The 20,094-nt window shown below is 41.3% G+C and overlaps 1 protein-coding gene across 1 annotated transcript in view; it reads right to left on the reverse strand.

Annotated features, from left to right (window-relative positions):
* map1b (microtubule-associated protein 1B) overlaps nt 1-20,094 on the reverse strand; it is a 147,254-nt gene that overhangs the window by 86,285 nt on the left and 40,875 nt on the right. The window contains 1 exon segment of the mRNA XM_039758471.1: nt 13,030-13,131. Coding sequence (XP_039614405.1) covers nt 13,030-13,131 — 102 coding nt within the window.

Genomic DNA, 20,094 nt, shown 5'->3' on the forward strand with positions numbered 1-20,094 from the left:
GTAGCAACATGATTCCTGAAGGACAGCTGGTCATCAATCACCACCCCAAGACTGCATACAGACTTGGCTAAATGGGCCAAGCTGAACAGAGATGGGGTGCTGAGCAGAAGGATGAACTGGGATGACAAGAAAGCCTTTGCCAGGTTGAGCTGGAAATGGTGTTCCTTCTTCCAGGTTGCAATATCACTGAGACATGCAGAGAGTCTAGCTGATACCATGTGGTCCTCTGATGGGAATAACGGGTATATCATATCTTCAAAACTGCACTGGTATAAGAAATCAAAAGGGGATGATAATAGGACCTAGTGAGGAGGTGTATAGAGAGGCATAACAATCCATGAACCTACAAAAGCTTGTTCAGGAAATGGATGGATGGTTGCATGCAGGTTAGTCTGATTGATGACTCTGAATTGACTCATTATTCATTATGCAGTGCTGCCGGAATAGACATTCACCTTTATAACCCTGACTAGATTATGTGGATTTAGTAAATTGATGGAATGATAGATGATATGACAGTCATGTTAGGTTGATTTGCAACTTTAAATTAACTCATTATACATGACTGGTGTACCCTGTCCATTCATTGCTCAATGTATCTGTAACAGGTATTGGCCTTCAAAATCCTAAGTTGAATTAAGTGGGTTTTGTAGGCCATGTAGGTTAGGGTAAATGATGAATTCAAATTGGTTTGTGTGTGTGAGTTGTTCCTGTAGTGCACTGGCATGACATCCAGTTCTGGTTTCTGACTTGTGCTTGGTATTGCAGGAAACTGCTCTGGCATTCCACAAACCCACAATTAGTTAAGGAAGGATGGATGGCTGGATGGTATGAAATGTGGGGTTAAGTTGATTTACGACTCAGAACCAGATCATTATGAGCAAGTATGGCACCCTGTCCATTTATTACTTGACTGTACTTTCACAACCCTGACGTAGATTGTGGAGGTTCAGTAAATGGACATGCAGGTTAGGTTGATTTGTGGGTATTAATCAACCCTTCATTGAGCCATTGTGTGTGAATATGAGTGTGTGTTTTTATGCATGTATTTCTTAAAATGCTCAGACTGAAGCAACCTAAAGGGATAATCTTGCCAGCTGTGTTCCTAACAAAGCTAAAAAGCCCCATCTTTTTAATTTAACTGAATTGGAAGCCATCAAGTGCATTAATGACTATAATATACTAACAGGAACAGACAGCCAGACAGTTATTTTTAAGTCCTGAATCACTCCAGCAAATGCACTGTTTATACTCAGACGGCAAAGAAAAGGGAAAGAAAAAGTCTAAACATTTAAAACTTCTAATTTTAGTTCCCTTCCCATTTGCTTGTCTGAACACATCTTATTTTACCATAGAAATTACCGGCTTGCTCCTTCTTCTAAGAAATGACAGACACTGTAATGCATTAATTGTTAGTGCTCACTCTGCCAAGCTTCGTAAAGGGACGGACAGTGGATTTTTGTGACAAGAGGGTGTCTAATTTGCTTCTCAATAAAAATGTGTCAGGAATAGAATTCACATCCATCAGCAGCTCACTCTTTGTATATTCTTAGTAGGTGGTCTTTAAACAAAAATGGCCTTTTTTCTAAAAAAGGTAATGTTACAGAGCCTGGAGGTCAGCAGGCGATTTTATGGTTTACATAAAGCTGGAGTTTTTCAGATCGGTGCTGTCGTAGGCTGGGTGAGTGAAAGGGAAAGTCGGCTTCAGTTCTCAAAGACACAAAAGAACTGGAAAAAAGGGAAAAGGTAAAGCCATGGCGGTAACAATAGTTCCGTATTCTTTCCCAAATCGATCAAACTTTAACAGAGTGAAGATGACCTGTAAACCAAATGTAAGAAAAGTAGTTTGTTGAAAACATGCAAAGACTAATGATTTGTGATTTTTCTTTTGTCGAAGTTAAGCTCTCCAAATTAAAAACTTTCTTTTCTAGAAACAGCAAAACAAGTTAAAGCAAGTTAGCAATGAAAAGTAGATTAAAAAGAAAATATTCCAACAGAGCATTCAGCAGAATTTGAGTCTAAAATCACGCATTAGAATACACCATCCAAAAGTGATAGTTTTAAATATATTATTTAACATTATTTACTTTGTAGTGCTGGCCAAGAAAAGTTTTTAACAACACGTTCTCGTGCAGAATGGAGAGAAAGAAGTTTATAATATAACAGAAGTCAACGGTGACCAATGCTGTGTAACAGCAAATAATATAAAAAATGTCCACAGAAAAAAGAAAAAGAATTAACATTGTGTGTATAATCTACATCTGTTTTCCAGCCACTTGTTCAAAACATTCAAAACAAATGTTTTTTTTTTGCTGAAATATTGAGAAACAGTTATTTCCAGAATTATCAGTGCACACATAAACAGAAAACTAAAGACTCATGGGAAAGACTTTTTGAATTTAAGACAGACAGACTCTTGACCAATGAATGATGCAGAGAGCCAGGACTTCAAGTGAAAAAGTGACGCCAGAGAGTCTTTAGGGATAATGTTTATGTGCATGCTGCTCAATCTGGAAGTACAGTAGCTATTGTGGAGATTCAGACCAGACACAAACAGACACCGAGACAAATGTCCCAAAAACACACAATGTTTTATTTACAGGTCTCCCTTTACAATTCAGCACCACACACAGATCACCTACAATAGCGCTCCCGGTCCTTTTTTCTTAATCTGTCTTTCTTTTTACCTTCTCTCCTGCCGCCCTCACTCCTTCACTCGCAAGCCCTGTCCTCTGCCTCCTGACTCCAGCTCCCCAAATGGAGTGAGGCGACTTCTTTTATATTGTACCCGGATGTGCTTCCAGCAGCACTTTCTGGTGTGGTGGAAGTACTGCCATCCAAGACTCTGGAATTGTCAAGGCGCCCCTTGGTGGTGACCACGGGCCCCAACAGGGCTGAGCTTCCAGGCTCCAAGTCGCCCTCTTGTGTTCTGGGGGAGGTAATATACCCAATATATCACCTCCCCCTCTCGTTCCATCCCAGAGGCATCCTGGTGGGACAAGTTCCCTGGTCATCTGTCACACTATTTAGTAATATTTTAGTAAAAAAAAAAATCTGTTTTGTATGTTTTGAGCAAGTGACTGGATAACAGATGCCGATTTTTTTTTTTGTTCTTTCAATGGAGGATTTTCACATTTGTCGTTGTACAACATTGATCTCTATTGGCTTCTATTATCTCATAAACTTGTTTCTCTCCATTCTGTATGGAAACATGACATTTAATTTTTTTCTCGGCCACAAATACCAAATACATGGGGTAAGTAACATACAAAAAAATACCATTGTTGGTACAGATTTTTATAGCAGCATTCTTCAAAATGTTCGGTAACTTCTAACCAATGACAACGCCTTCAAAGGTCTATTTGTTGGTGCTATCTGTGCCTTATGGCACTCAATGATGACTCTTTTCTAAGGTCAACTTGCAAAAACACTGATATGCTGCAAAGTCAAATTGAAAGACACTGTCAGATGTGAATACGAGATAGTGAAGAGTTAATGAGATGAGAGCGTATCTGTCTGAGAAACTCTCATTCCAAGTTTATTAAGAAGAAAATAGTGATAGAAAACTGAACAAGTCCAAAAACATTTACAGAAACAGCTTTATTAAGCCGCAATGACAAAACAAAGAAATGGTAACAATGCTGAACGCAAAAGAAGGGGAGCAAGGAATTGAACATGAATGAAAAGTCAAAGTGGGCAAAGCTGGTTTTGAATACAGTAAGCAAGCATCCGTAGTTCTTCATTTCCATGTAGTGACCATTTCAATGGGACACTTCATAAAAGCCTCTCAAACACATTGATTTTCAAGAGAGACAAATGATAAATAGACTGACCAGACATGTCATCAGGAATGTTTCGTAACCTAGTAACATTATTATGCATTTAATTATTTTCATTTTTTTGTATTATTTACTTGATGTTATTTCATTGAAATTTTGTTTATTGTGGTCAGCACCATTTTGGGCTATAGTGTTTATTAATGCCTGTTAATATAATAATGCAATTTGCCTATAAACTGGTGTTTATCCCTGCTTAAATTTGATTTGTTTAAATATACGTCCTGTTGTTTTATACACCAACAGAAAATGTAAGTTTTTGTTGCATTTTTAGTTTGGACCAAAATGGAAGTTAATTTTGGTCATCTTCTTGAGCAAGAGGAGTGCTGCTGCTGCAAGTAAGAATACAATGGTGAGAGTAGAGGACAGCAGAGCAAAGACAACACTATAAAGTCACTCTGACTTCCACTGACACGGCTTAAAGAGCTGTAAATGTCAGTCAGTCGTTACCCAACCCGCTATATCCTAACACAGGGTCACAGGGGTCTGCTAGAGCCTATCCCAGCCAACACAGGGCACAAGGCAGGAACAAATCCCCAGGCAGGGCGCCAGCCCACCACAGGGCACACACACCCACCAAGCACACACTAGGGACAATTTAGGATTGCCAATGCCCCTAACCTGCATGTCTTTGGACTGTGGGAGGAATCCGGAGTACCCGGAAGAGACCCACGCGGACACAGGGAGAACATGCAAACTCCACGCGCGGAGGCGAACCCATGTCTCCTTACTACGAGGCAGCAGCACTACCAATGCGCCACCGTGCTGCCCGCTGTAAATGTCAGTAGCTTCAAGGTGAACAATTCTCGACCTTCCGTTCAGGACCTGGCACAGAATAAGAGCAGGCTGCAATTCAGAGGTGAAAGAGTAGTAAGACCTTATTATGGGATGAACAAAACCTACAAGGAACTTGTGTCTTTGATTACACATGAAACGTGAAAGCTTATATTTGCTGTTTATTTGTGCATGTTCTATATGAGCATTTCACTTACAGGTATGGTGTACCCTGTGCACTTCCAATCAAATCTTTCCTCTGAGCTCCAAACACACTAATATGTACTGAATATGAACTTTTGATCCCCATGGAAAAAGTTAGAAAACACTTGATAGCTATCAAGCTATAAATAATAATAGTTTTTTACAATTATTATACATTATTTATAGTGGCTATCTGACCATCAATTTCTAAGCTAGTATTCAGCATGGCAGTAGACAAGGGAAAATGATCACACTGCAGTCAGAAACAGCCCTGCGCTCCATGGGTCAGACTGAACGGATGAGTGCATCGCTGGGCACAGTCAGTCAGCATGAGCCTGATAATAGAAGGCAACTGCCAAACAAGCAAGACTAGGCATAAAAAAAGAAGGGTCGACACCACAGCTATGTATTCAAAAAATAAGAAACATATAACATTTTCTTTTTTCATGGCATTAAAGATGACTGCTTTTTTGTCTTTTCCTTTTTTTTTTTTTGTTTGTTGCGACAGATGGCTGGAGCCCATACCTGGCCGGGACACCCCTTCACCACATCTGCTAGGGGGACAAGGGTGGGAAGCCCAGGACTCTAGATGGCAGCATCCCTGGGTCGCAGCGGTGCCTCGGACTCCCCCAGGGCTTCATGGGGGATGGAGTTCTGTGCAGCTCTGTGGGGTTCCGCAGGCGCCGCCAGGGGGTGCTGCATCAGGAGCGGCTGGCCCCTTTTGGGAACTGGTTTCACCTTACCCGGAAGTGCAGCTAGATGTCGATAATCAACCATCTGGAGCACTTCCGAGTGCCTGATAAAAGGGAACCAGCAACCACCACTCAGCGGCCAGAGTCGGGTGGAGATGAACAAGGCTGGCTGAGGAGGAGTGGTGGTGGAAGACAGGAAGAAGAAATAGTGCTTAGTGTACTGTGCTTTATTTGGGACTGAGTTGTGGCTGGGGGGATTACGGGGAAGACATGCCCTCCAGCTGAAGAAAATAATAAGTCTTTTCATTTTATACGTGCCTCCCGACTCCAATCTGGGTCGGGTCAGGCGCTATATAGCACCATTATTACATTGTTTAGTGTTATTGAGTTATGAGCACTTTTGTGATAAATCAAATGACATTCTAAATTAATCTGTTCCAGTAGTAAAAGCTCAGCAAAGATAAACAACTACCTGAGTGAATTAAAATAAAGTTCATTTGCCAACTGCAAGCATCCATTGCCCACACTTCCTTTTACTCCATAACAGCGTTTGCAGTTTTATTGTGCTGGCCATGGAGTTTATTCTGTGAAGCAGTAAGTCATGGCATAAAATAGAAGTTTTCTGAGGGCATGAAGATGGCATATTAATATTATGATAAAAAGTTGTACCTAAAAATAATAATACTTTAGAGTTTGGACTGCCTTAATGTAATGAGACATAAGTTTGTGTCCCTGGTCCTCCCTGTGTGGAGGTTGCATGTTCTCGCAAAGTGTGTGTGGTTTTTTCTCAGGGTTCTCCTGATTTTTCCCTCTCACTGTTCAAAGTCGTGCAGGTTCAGTAAAATGGTGTTGCTAAATTGGCCCCGGTGTGTGTTTGGTGTGTAGGTCTGTTTGCCCTTCAGGTTAAAGCCAGTAAAGATAAAATCTGAGATATTGGATGGTCAGCTAGTCTGGTGGAATACGTCTGGGCTGAGATGAAAGGACATTAACATCAGAGCCTGGAATGGAAGGGGCAGGCAGAAGTTATGACTCCCCTTGCCCACGCAGGTTGAAAGCGTGGGCTGGAATGGGGGATAAATCTACCTGATAAACCCACCTGAGCTGAAGCAAGATTGGAATGAAGTAGGGAGTCACCTTGCATTATGAGATCCCATTGGTCAAGGAGGTACATCAGGTAAGCCAGACGAACATAAAAACAGGGTAAGAAAGAAAGTCTCTTTCTCGGCAGACATATTCAAACAGGCGATGCTGCCTGCCATTCCATCCAAGGAACATATCGGACCACCTTGGGACAAAGACCAAGCTAAACTGGAGACCAAGACAGAAAACCACTTGGTAGTCTAAGCAGGATGAATGGATTATTTACCCAGGTCGTATTATTATTATTCTGCCCACATATATTTAAACTCTGATAATTTGGATGTGGTGAGAGAGGACATGCAAGTGATGGGCAGAGCAAGATGCAGAGGAGAGGAAGATATGGAAAGAGATGATCCACTGTGGCAAACCCCTAATGGGAACAGCCAAAAAAAGACGAGATCAATAATGCACAAGTAAATGTGTAACTTTCTCTCTCCTGCCCATTCTGGTGGTCTACCTAATTGCCCGAGGTTACAAATGTAAAGGCAAGGGGATGTATTGAACTACAACAGCAGTTAATTCCTGACGGTGTAGTAAGAGTGTGGGATTTGGGGCTTTCTGTTAAGTTCTACATACTAAACAGCATAAAGGGGAACATCGCCACCCTCGGACCCCAACACAACCAAACGTAAAGTGTTTTTTTGTTTAGTAGGATTCAGCAAGGGTTCTTGTTTTCTACTCTAAAATGAAGAAGCACTTCATATTGAAATTATTCCATTGAAATAGCCCTTCAAATGAGATTTTAAATCTGGGAAGCCAAAGTAACCAAAAATAAGGTGGTTTATTACACGAAAATAAGACACAAAGGTGGGGATTACACAAGAAATTTACAACATACCAAATAAAACAAAAGAACAACAAAATAAACATTACAGGCCCGCTGGGTGTCATTTAAGCCCCAACATATTGCTTAATAGATACTTCCCGAAACGCTGCGCACGTCATGAACAGGAAACGCATTCCCATAATGCTGCACTTTAAATTGAAGATTTTCCTCTACCCCTCATTCATTTGTTAAGAGTCCTTTAACATTATTTCAGCAAAAAATGTAATGTTTTGGATATTTTCACCATATGACTGGATTATGTGACACAAGTAATGTAAAATTTATTTTCTTTTTTCCATGGATGTTTTTTACATTGTCTGCCGTTATACAGCATTAGTCACAATTGGGTTCTATTACCGTATATCATATTTTTTTTTATCTGTGTTGTGCATGAAAACATGAGATTAACATTTTTTTCTTAGCCATCACTAGAAACTACATGGAAAAATTAACATATAAATCATATATCATTATTGGTTGGACTATTCCTTTACTACTAATAGTTTTATCTAAGGCATAGTGCCACTGAGGTTATTAATGCTGCCTCACAGCTCAGGTCACATTTTTTGGCCACAATAATCCGTCCAGCCAGCTGGCAGACATGTCCCTAGCCCTTTGGGACTGACTTACTGCATCAGTATACTCCACACAAAACATGTTCAGGTTCTCCTTCTCTGTCGAATTTGAAGCATTTTGCGAAGTTCAACAAAATTCCTGCAACTTTCCACAATTTCACTGAACTTAAGGCCAAGTGAATTCAACGAGGTTCACTCAACACTAGCAGGCAACTATCTGATGAGCTCGGCTCTTCCTATCATGGACTTGCTGTACCTCATTGCACATGTCATCTAAAAATGGAATTGTTACGTTGCTTTGTTGCTATTACGGCTTGCATGCTCCAATCAACCTATTAAGTGCAAAATATTTATAGTTAAGAAAATGAGCTAAATTATATTAGAAATCTCAACCTAAAGTAGACAATTACAGCTGTGCTGTAAAGATGAATGTCTGGATGAACCCAACATGATTCTGTCTACAAGAAATGCACAGAAGTAATCTTTTAGAAAAGCATTCACTGCATACGCCCACAAAGCTGCTTTTGAATGAATGAATGAATATATGAATGAATCAATGCACTGTGCATCTCTGTGACTCTGAGAGCAGCTTTACAAAATAAATGAACGTACTATGTTTTATGTGACAATAAAGCAGATCAATGGCATGCTTTACTTGTTCATTAAGCCTGCAGTTGCACGTTATGCTCATACTCCTTGCCACTGCTTCCCATTTGAGAGTGATTGCAATTTATAGTAGAAACTTTTTCCATTAACTGTTGTAATAAGCGCTATATAGCGCCCGGCCCGGCACAGACCACGCATAGGCACGTGTACAAAACACAGGCTTTATTCTTTGTTTTTTCAGCCGTGGGGCACGTCTTCCCCGTGTCCCACAGGCCCAACACAGTCCCCAAAACACAAAGCACAAACTTAAACAACCTTTCCTGCCACCACCACTTCTCCCAGGCAACCTCACCTCTTCCTCCCGATTCTGGCCACGAATGGAGGGAGGTTGCCTGCTTTATAGCCCACCCGGAAGTGCTCCAGGTGCCTGACCAGCTGGTCTTAATTGCACCTCCGGGTGGGGCTGGTAAGTCGTCCATTGTGGCGGCTGGCTCTCCGCAGCACCCCCTAGCGGCCACCCCATCTCCCAACCGGACTGTGGTGGACTCCATGTACCATGGAGCCACGGGGGAGACTGAGCCAGGGAGGCTGCCCCCAGGCGCCCCGGGGAAGGCATTGCACTGTCCATGGTGGCTCCCCTGGGACGTATGCAGCAGAGGCGTCCCGGCCGGGCATGGGACCCGGCTGTCCGTCACACTATCCATCCATCCACCCATCATCCAACCCGCCATATCCTAACTACAGGGTCACGGGGGTCTGCTGGAGCCAATCCCAGCCAACACAGGGTGCAAGGCAGGAAACCAACCCCAGACAGGGTGCCAGCCCACCACAGTCCATTAACTAAGTTATTAGATTTTATAATAGTTTGGGGTGTCTCAGTGGATCTGCCACCTCACAAATCCAGTCTTCCAGAATCAAATCCTGTATCTGGACAGTGTCCTTGAGGAGTTTGACTGTTCTGACCGCAATAAATGGCCATTCCAAATTAGCCCTTGTGTGTGCGTGTGTGTAAGTGGCACCTAGTATAGGACAGTTTCCTTTCTTGTGCTCAGTGCACTGGCATAGGCTATGGCCTTCCCATAACCTGAATTGTATTAAGGATGAGATGAGACTGCTTGTTTTGGCCAGGACGGTATGGTAGTGCAGGGGTTAGTCTGACTGCCTCACAGTACTAATGTGCTGGGTTCAAATTCCAGCTTAGACACTACCTAGGTGGAGTCTGAATGTTCATCTAGTGCCCCCTCAAATTCAGGCTTAGGTACTGCCTGGATGGGGCCTGTATGTTCCTCTAGTGCCCCCTTCAAATTTGGGTTTAGGCACTGCCTGGATGGGGTCTGAATGCTTCTCTAGTGCCTGCCTGAGTTTTCTGCTGGTACTTCAGTTAAAATGAATGGTGACTCTGAATTAGTTGGCATGAGTAAATGGGTGTGTCCCTATCACAAACTTAACATTGGAATAATCTTAACAAAGAAATGGCAAATCAGCCCAACAAAGACCATAAATCCTATTCACTTAATCTCTCCAAAATTTGATCAAGCTGATCTATCGATCACACTACTGAAGTTGTTCCCAGAGTTTTGTTTCCTTCTTGCACCTGATTCTGCTTCCAACAGGCTCTAAATTACATTAACAGAAGGACGGATGAGATGTTTTTTGTTCAGCAGCCGTAAAGCCTGTAAGACTGAGAGGGCATAGAAATGGTGCAGGGATTAATGCAATGTGGACAGACCTTTAGAAGCTGTCAATGTGTCTATCTGATGTTGTTATTTGGTTATAAATAACATTGAGTAGCAAATAATCACCAATAGACAGCACACCAGATTACAGAAGCTGTGATTCATATGGGGAGATAAAAGAGAAATGCGTACAATTTATTAAACCTTCTTCTCCTTTTTGAGATTAACTTTCTTCTCAGCTGTAACTTTTAAGTGCTATCAATGCAGGCTCTTTGAAATACATTGAGATATTGAATAATTTAAAAAAGTGTGTCACTGTCTCGACAGAAATCCTGGGCTGATGTGGCTTACACATTGCATTAGACTACTAGACTGAAGTGGGAGATTATTGGAGTCAGTGCTTTACATTTGCATGCTGCGTTCTTCTGACACAAAGGAAATTTTGCTCAGTGGCTTTAGGCTCTCAGGACTAATGCGTTAGCCTCACTTTATTTTGATTAATATTAAACCTTTTCTATATGCTAATGTGAATCAAAGATAACATGATTATAATCTCATTATCAAGGCTGTTGTACATCATTTAAATAAGAAGAAAAATAAACTATTGGCAACCAGTGTGAAAAAATACAGCTTTATCGTACATCGATTGATAATTCAGAAGCTGGCTATGGACACACAGATAATTGTGTTACTTTAAATTTAAGATGGAGATATTTGTAAGTGCAAAGGTTAGAATGATGCTATTGTAGTAATGACTTCTGCCAGTTTGGGGATGGCACATAACTCAAGTTCTGTCAGAAAAGTGAATGTGTCCACAAGAGTTTTATTATACAAATAAACACCACGTATCAATATCATCTAAAATCCTTTTACATGGTACTAGCCATGCCCGCGACTCCGCCCACGTATTAGTGAAACAGGGCAGTGAGGAGGGCTGTGCCCGGCTCCCTACTCCTGATGTCATGCTTCCCCCTCCCCTCGGCCGAATATATTGCTCCTGCAAGCAAACTAGGATTCTTAGTGCGATGAGAGAAGTCACAAAATCAACCAGAATGTTCAAGCAAATTACAGAAAAAAAAACGGATCTAAATCCGTAAATTAGTTCTCTCATTTGCTAGCTAAGAGAATGTAAGATACACCTCAAGGCTGGCACGTGAGTAAGGAGGACCCTACCCTCCTCCCCTTGGCCTGCTGTGTCTCTCTCGGATTTTCGCAAATAAATCAGTACCATAAGCGAACTATGATACAAAGTACATAGCGTAATGAGGCAATGAGTCACAAAATCAACTGGAATGTTCAAGAAAATTATATAAAAAAGTCTGTTAAGTAGTTCTCTCGTGAAAAGCGGACAGACAGACAGACAGACAAACGTTGGATATTATATATATATATATTGTGGAATATGGCCAGCCAGTACCCCCAGGCTGCCAAGTGGAGCCCTCCCTACAGTATGGAGGTACCCCGAATGCCAGCAGGGAATCATGGACAGGGGAGTTTTCCTTTACAGCCATGCTGGATACCTTGGGGGCCAACAGAGGACGCTGCAGGGAGGCCCAGAGACTCGTACGTGCCCTATAACCCAGAAGTACATCTTAGTCACAGCGACATGTAGAATGACGTACTTCCGGGATGAAAAAAAGACTTTTCATCTGACTTGGAAGTGCTAGGAAGTCACATGGACTCAGGATTCGGAAGCACTTCTGGGTCACGGACTATAAAAGGATTGTGGGAAACCCAGATGGGTGAGCTGAGCTGGGTGGAAGGGTGGAAACGCGTCTGGGAGTGGAGAATTGGTTATTGATTAGTATTGTTTTGTGATTTATGAGTATTGTGGAGAGGAGGGTGCTAATTATAATAATAAAGTCGATTATTGGACTTTTACCTAGTGTCTGATGTATTGTCTGAGGGTTCAAGGGGACGACAGCGCCCCCTATCTGTCACTATATATATATATATATATATAGTCAGGGGATGCCAGGGGCAATGACCCGGCCGGGACACTATGAGGGACCGGAAGAGGGTCAGAGCCCACCCTGGATCACGTGGGGGCAGCCTTCCTGGTTGCTCTGGGGGCCACGGGTACAGGGCATGGAAGCTCCACCCTGTAGGGGCCGGGGTCACCGCCAGGAGGCGCCCCAATGCCTTGGGGACCTGTTACCTCAGCACTTCCGCCACACCAGGAAGTGCTGGGGGGAAGATTTAGGACGGCACCCGGAGAGCTGCCGGGAGGACAGCCGGCACTTCCGCCACACTGGGGCGTGGCCAAGGGAGGAATGCCGGGAACACCTGGGGCTCATCCGGGGACTGTATAAAAGGGGCCGTCTCCATTCATTCAGCGCTGGAGTCGGGTGGAAGAAGGACAAGCCAAGAAAGGAGAGTGGAGGCGGCCGGAGAAGAAGGCAATTGTGGCCAGGACTGTGATTGTTGGGGTTTGTGCACTTTATTCTGGGTCTGAGTGACCAAATTATTTGTAAATATTTTAAATAAATACGTGTGGTGGTGATTCAACAAGGGGGAACATGTCTGCCTGTCTGTGTCCGGGTCGGCTCCACAATATATATATATTTATATATATATATATATATATATATATATATATATATATATATATATATATATATATATATATATATATATATATATATATACAGATATAAACAGAATAATCAAGCACTCAATAAGCTCATTTAAGCCACTTACCTCTAACCTCTGGTGAAAATCTTGCAGAGTGTCGAGATACAAAGAGCTTCAGTTCTTGATCCAGATTGCATTCAATGAGATTGGTGTCCCATGACCGAATTCCTGTAAAAACAGGTAATGAATGTTATTATTAATTTCTTTTAATATTAATATTTAATAGCATGACAAAATAAATTATATATCACAGTTTTGATTATGCATAGCACAGAACCTCTACCTACAAGCACCTTTGGCTGATAGGGTGGGACCTCAATATGAAGATCACAACCCTCCTCTAAATTCATCTTGAAGAGGGCTATTTGCTAATTATAATATTTTAATTGCTTCAAATAAAAAAAATAAATTCTTTATATAAAACATTTACTTATGTGGCTGATATTTTAATCTAAGACAACATTAAGATCCCATTCTTAACATTTATTTTTCCAATTGGAGCACAGGCAGGGGAAGTGACTTGCTCAGGGTCCCACAGTGTCAGTAGTGGGATTTGAATCCACAACCTCATAGTTGCATACATTTAATAATAATAATACATTTTATTTCTACAAAGGCGCTTTACTAAGTACTCAAGGACACCAAACAAACAATAAATAAAAAGCACATTATAAACAGAGCTTAAAGTACCAGAAAAAACAGAAAATATAAAAAGTTAAAACTAAACAAAGCCATCGTAATCATAGAGAAAAAGCCATTTTCAACAGATGGATTTTAAGTTTACATTTGAAAGTTGAGAATGATTTAGTATTTCTAAGCTCAGTTCCAGAACTTGGGAGCAGAACGGCTGTATGCTCTGCTGCCAATGGTGGTTAGACGGGCGAGAGGGGCGGTCAGGTGGATGGAGGAAGAGGATCTAAGGTTATGGGAGGGAATGGCAACATGAAGAAGGTCAGACAGATAAGGAGAGACGAAGTTATGAAAGGCCTTAAATGTTAACAGAGGAGTTTTAAAATCAATTTGAAACTTAATGGGGAGCCAATGAAGCTGCTGCAAGACCAGAGTAATATGGTGAATAGATGGGGTTCGAGTAATGATGCGAGCTGCAGAATTCTGGACTAGCTGAAGCTTATGGAGAGATTTATTAGAGAGACCAAAGAGGAGCGAATTGCATAGTCCAGATGATAAGTAACAAGACTGTGAACAAAATGGCAGCGGTATGGGGAGTGAGGGAAGGGCGAATGCGATTAATATTACACAGGCGGAAGTAAGCAGACCGGGTGATGTTATTAATATGAGATTGAAAAGACAGAGTACTATCAAGGACGACACCCAGACTCTTGACCGGAGGTAAAGGGGAAACAAAGGAGTTATCAATAGCAAGTGAAAGATTATCTGCTTTAGATAATGATGATTTTGTACCAATGAGGAGAACCTCAGTTTTGTCACTGTTTAATTTAAGAAAATTTGAAGAAAACCAGGATTTCATTTCAGCAATGCAGTCAATAAGCAAAGATGGTGGAAAGGAAGAGGTGTGTTTACTAGCATGGTAGAGCTGGGTGTCGTCAGCATAACAGTGAAAATTGATGTTATATTTACAAAAGATGTTGCCAAGGGGAAGACGGTAAATAAGAAAAAGAAGAGGCCCCAGGACAGAGGGCACACCTGAAGTAACAGCGGTGGGTTGGGATGTGAAAGTGTTAAGCTGAATGGACTGATCACATATCTAGTTTGTTCTTCATTTATCAACTTTTTGCACATGTCAAATGATATCTTTTACCCTTAAAATATAACTAAAAAACAAAAAGTAAGTTGTTACTATATAGTTTTTCCATATCTTATTTATACATGATTGTCTGGTGCTCTATTTAGTGTTGGCTCCTCCTTTCCTCCCAATAATGGTGGGATAGACCCAAACTTCCCACTACCCTAAAATTAAATTAGGTTAAATAGGTTAGGAAATTATGTATTTGTCCATTATCCCAGTCTATGTAAAATGCACTACTGACGACTACATATACACTACAAAGTAAAATGATTAGGAAATTCAAATTTAAGGAAAGGTACATAAAGCGGTGTCACAGCCGCAAGTTTTCCTCCTGGGGCCATGTGTTCCCCTAGCATGACTGGTGGCAAGATCATTCTACCAGGGGTAGCTAGCAGGAGGAGCTGTCATCAGTTTAGAGAGGGTCTGCCTGACCTGAAAATGCCTTCTGGATGCAGTGTCATGCACTGGAAGTACTCCTGGGTCTGGTATAAAGGAGACTGATTTGCTTCACCTATGGAGTTGGAGTCGGGAGAAGGCAGACAAGGCTTGTTGAGAAGAGTGGAAGGAGGAAGGAAATACTCAGGGAAGATACATTTTGGATGGTTCTGTTGTATGTTGTGAAGAGAAACCTGTTGAGGGAGTTCTCCTTGTTAATAAACTATTATTTGCATCCGGGACTTGGTGTTTGCAATTGTATCTGGGGTTTGGGGTGCTGCTACACCCCTTACTGGCCACAGTTGACAATGGCAAGGAGCTGCTAATCTCATAGGGACCAGGCCTAGCGCAAGAAACCAAATCCCAGCACTGGTATTAATATTCATGGGGTTGTCCCCCTAGCCACTAATAGCCATTTTAGCTAGTAGTAGAACTAAATATTGGGTCTAATGACTGATTTTGAAAATATATTGAACTCTGCACCCAGCACAGTAATCACTTTACATTTCTAATTTGCTGTAACCAATAACAAATGTTTGAATGTGATTTAACCAATATACCAAATAATAAAGCAATCTGAGGCAAAGCCAGTAACATTCCTAAAATATTTAATTTGCCAAAACCCCACACATCATGTGATCTTTCCAACAATTTACAGCTGTAGCCTTCATTTACGTAATCTTGGTGAGTCAGAGGTAATTGGTGGTGCAGTCCCATGAAGCCGTTCGTGTAGTCTGACATAATCAGCAACTCACTTCATCTCGTCCACAACAAAATCAAGTCTTTAAGCATAGGGGGCAGGTTCTGTGTGTCAGCTGACAAACCAATGAAGTACAATTCATAAAATGCAGTGATGATGAATAAGGAACACGGGTATTTTGGACTTCACAAATTGAACAGAAGTTCGTCTGTCTGATGTCTCATGTTTTACCAAGTGATGTCAGCCGATCTCCTAGCTAGTCCCCACTACATTTCATCCATTCACCATGCACATCCTATCACCAACTGAATTATCATGCACTTACACCACAAAGCATCTACTGTATATTCTCACGTATAAGTCGGGTCTTGAAACTCGAAAAATTGATCATAAAATCAGACCCCGACTTATACACCCATTCAAAAATGGCACTTAATTTTATTTTTTTTTAAAAAACATCTCCAATCTCGCATCAGTTTCTCAGATATATTGAATTTTGCTGCAGCAGCGCAGTTACCAATTTCTTTCGCTACTTCAACGACATTTAATTTAAAACCAGCTTCATATTTTCTTCTGATTGAATGCTCCATCTAAGGTAAGGGATGCTCTTACAATAAAAGTGTATGAGGGTGTATGATACAAAAAACATAAATCAGTGCAAACGTTGCTTTGGAATAGTTTGGGTATTACCGTGTGGTCACATAGGCTCAATAGAGAGAGAGAGAGAGAGAGGTTAGGAGCACACGCTGATACAACGCATTGCCACACCCACATAGAAAAAAAAAGGTAGTGTGCTCCATGGTTACTCTCTTAGGTGGGCATTAGCATATTATAATCTCTTGGACCAATAGCGTGTATTTTCCGCATTCTACTTATACGGCCGACATTACAAAATGCCAGAAATTATACAGTAAAATCAAGTCCAAACTTATTCGCGGGAGAACTTATCCACGAGTATATACAGTAAATTTGAAGATTTGCACTGTTTTGAACTGCCAGGGGCCAACCGTGAACTTGTGATGTCCGGCTTAGATGCAATCTACTTGCGGTGTGAGCTTACAGGAGAAACTCCATTAGTCGGGCTGTGGCAAGACTGTCTCTGAATGCTTTGAGCAGTGAGTTTACTGGTGACGTCAGCAGATCTCTGGCTTTCTTTCTGTCAGCCCCCTCGTTTTCTGCATAGTGTCACCACTACAGCACCATAGGGTCTACAAAATTCTACTCATTTGGCCAACCTAAAAACTGTGGAGTAAAAACAATATGAAAGATCTACACAGACAGCATTGAAGCCATGGAATCAAACTTTTTTAAATCCATTTCTGAAGTAGAGATCCAGTTACTTTCAAATTAACTTTGCCCTGAAATATCAGTTGTTTCAACCTTGCCTAATATTCTTGAAAAGGTAAATCTTTGAGAGTTTCAAGGTACTGTAGATTATGTCATAAAAGCAATACAGTGTACAATTTGCATCACGAGATATGAAATAATTAAAAACTGTTATTTTATATAATTACACACAAGAAATGACAGAAAACAACACAAGGTAAACTATGTATGTTAGATGGAGGTATCAGAGAATGACATGGGCGGCACAGTGGTCTGAACTGCTTCCTCACAACTCCAGAGATGTGAATTCTACTTTTAGCCTAGTCACTCTAATTATGGAGGTTTTCCATTTTAAATGACCCCTGAATCGATGCCTAAGTGTGCCATGCAATACAGCAGCATCCCATCCACAGGGAATTCCTCCTTTGTGCAAAGTGCTGCTAAGATGGGCTTTGGTTTTCTGCAACCATATAATGGAAGAAGTGGACTTAGTAAATGGATGAATGACATGCTGTATAGTTGTTATGTTCTGCATCGTGGAGATGAATTTTTGACAGTTTGTTAATTTATTAATACGTTTTTTTGGCAGACACCCTTACCCAGCCCAACTCGCAAGATCACTGCAATTGTTTACTTACATATTATTATACACCAGTAATGGCGCACTGCACGATAACATGCAGTGAAAACACTTGACTTGAGCATTCCTAGTTTTCAGACTCTTTCTCTGTACGTTTAACATTCGTTTGCTCAGAGGTTGCTGTGCTGGCTGCTTTTTGAGCAACTCTCCTTTTCTCCACCCTAGCGGCCCGCTTCTTCTCTTCTTTCGTCTGCATCTTTTCACATTAAAACTGATTAAGTCAGTGTTTGTGTTGCAATTACTTAGTATGTTTTCCTTAATTTTTCACTTAAGCTGGCACTTCTTCACAGTCTTCAATCTGCCTCAAGGATGGTTTATGATATGAAGAGGTAGGTGAAGTGACGGTGAAGGTAGTAGGGAGGAGAACGGCGCCCATACGCATGCGCCGCACAGCCGCTCTGCTGGCCATAACGACAGTTGATTCTACAATAAAATAAAATAAAAATAAAAAGAGGAATAACCTTGGGGTTTAATCTTTTTTTTTTGTTCTTTATTTCACCTTATATAATTTCTTGTATTAGGAATTTGTTAGTTTTTGCATACCCCTTGGGGTCAGAGAGCAGGGTCAGCCATTGTACAGCGCTCCTGGAGCAATTACAGGTTAAGGGTCTTGCTCAAGGGCCCAGCAGAGTAGGATCTCTTTTGGCAGTGACGGGGATTCGAACCAGCAACCTTCTGGATGCCAGCACAGATCCTTAGCCTCAGAGTCACCACTCCGCCCTTAATCATCACGGCAAAAGGAGATAGTAGACGTCACATAGTATATGTGTACCAAAGTTCAGGTCGATAGGTCAAATGGTTTGCAAGCTAAGGGTGATTTAAAATCCTGGACAGACAAGCGGACAGCCAAGGTAGCGTATTCTATAAGAAGGCCAGTTAAGTGGCCCAGTCAGGGTCAAACAGGAGGGAAATGTTCCAATAATATGTGAGTTCAATCATTTGCATTCATTCAGATGCAAAATACCTTTATTGACACTGTACAGTAAAATGAAATATCGTTTGGAGCAAGCCTATAGATGTCTTAGATAAAAGTATATAAGAGTAGACAATAAACTAAGTAAACATGAAACTATTTACAGTTCCAACTATACAAAGAGTAGAAGTAAAGGTAAATATGTAGTAAAGGTAAACATGTAAGCATAAATTAAGAAATAATAAATTAAATCACAAACAAATGAAGTCACAAGTACATGAAGTCACTGTGAAGATTACAGTTGATGCAATGCTCATGATTTCCACAGGGTCATATCAATGTGTGACTGTGTGGTTGATGCAGAAGTTCAGGTCAATCAGTGGTGGTTTCAGTTATAGGAAGGTGAAGTGATATCTTTGTATTTAATAGGAGGATTGCTTTGGGGTAAAAGCTGTAGTACGGGCATGTAGGACTCTGAAGTGCCTGCCAGAGGCCAGAGGAGTACAAAAGCAATGGCCGGGGTGGGTTGGATCTCTACAGATGTTCTTTGCTTTTCTACTGCCGCGGGTAGTGAAGAGATCTTCCAATGAAGCGTTAGTAATTCTCTGAGTCATTTTAATTATATTTGGAGGTTCTTCCTGCTCAGATGTGCAGCCAGAGTACCACACTGTGATGCAGTACATGATGACAGACTCCCTGGTGTACCTGTACAAGTTAACCAGTGGCTGTTGTGGGAGTTGTGCTTTCTTAAGGCTCCTCAGAAAGTGAAGCCTCTGAAGACTTTTCTTGGCCATTACCGTTGTGTTTGTTGTCCATGACAGTTCTTGGCTGACGTTGACTCCCAAGAATCTGAAACCCTCTCGCCGTTAATGCTAATGGGATGGTGACCACCGTAGTTTAGTTTCCTGAAGTTCAGAATCAGTTCCTTTACTTTCTTGGAACTGAGTGCAAGGTTGTTGTTCTGGTTCATTTCTACCATATTTTAACCTGTGCACAGATTCAGCATCACAGGATCACACGGACCTGTTTCTTTTTAATGGTGGATACACTTAATATGTTTCTTTAAATCTGATTTTCACTCCAGGTACCAAGTAGATTTTTGTCTTCTTTTTCTGTACCCACAAATAAAAGAAGATTGTTCGCACAATATAATATGAGATACATTTCATCCCCTGACTCTCATTGCCTCAGGCTCAGATTTCTCTTCTACTTTCCCAGCTTTCTTTTATTCTCTAATGATGCATCATAGGGGAACCTTCCGGTTTGAAGTCGGAGCTTCATCTTACGCAGCAGTCAATACAGCAAGTGCATCGTCATTATAAGTAATAGCAGCATTACTATTGAATAAA

This window comes from Polypterus senegalus, chromosome 7, assembly GCF_016835505.1.
Source record: "Polypterus senegalus isolate Bchr_013 chromosome 7, ASM1683550v1, whole genome shotgun sequence".
Taxonomy (NCBI): Eukaryota; Metazoa; Chordata; class Cladistia; order Polypteriformes; family Polypteridae; genus Polypterus; species Polypterus senegalus.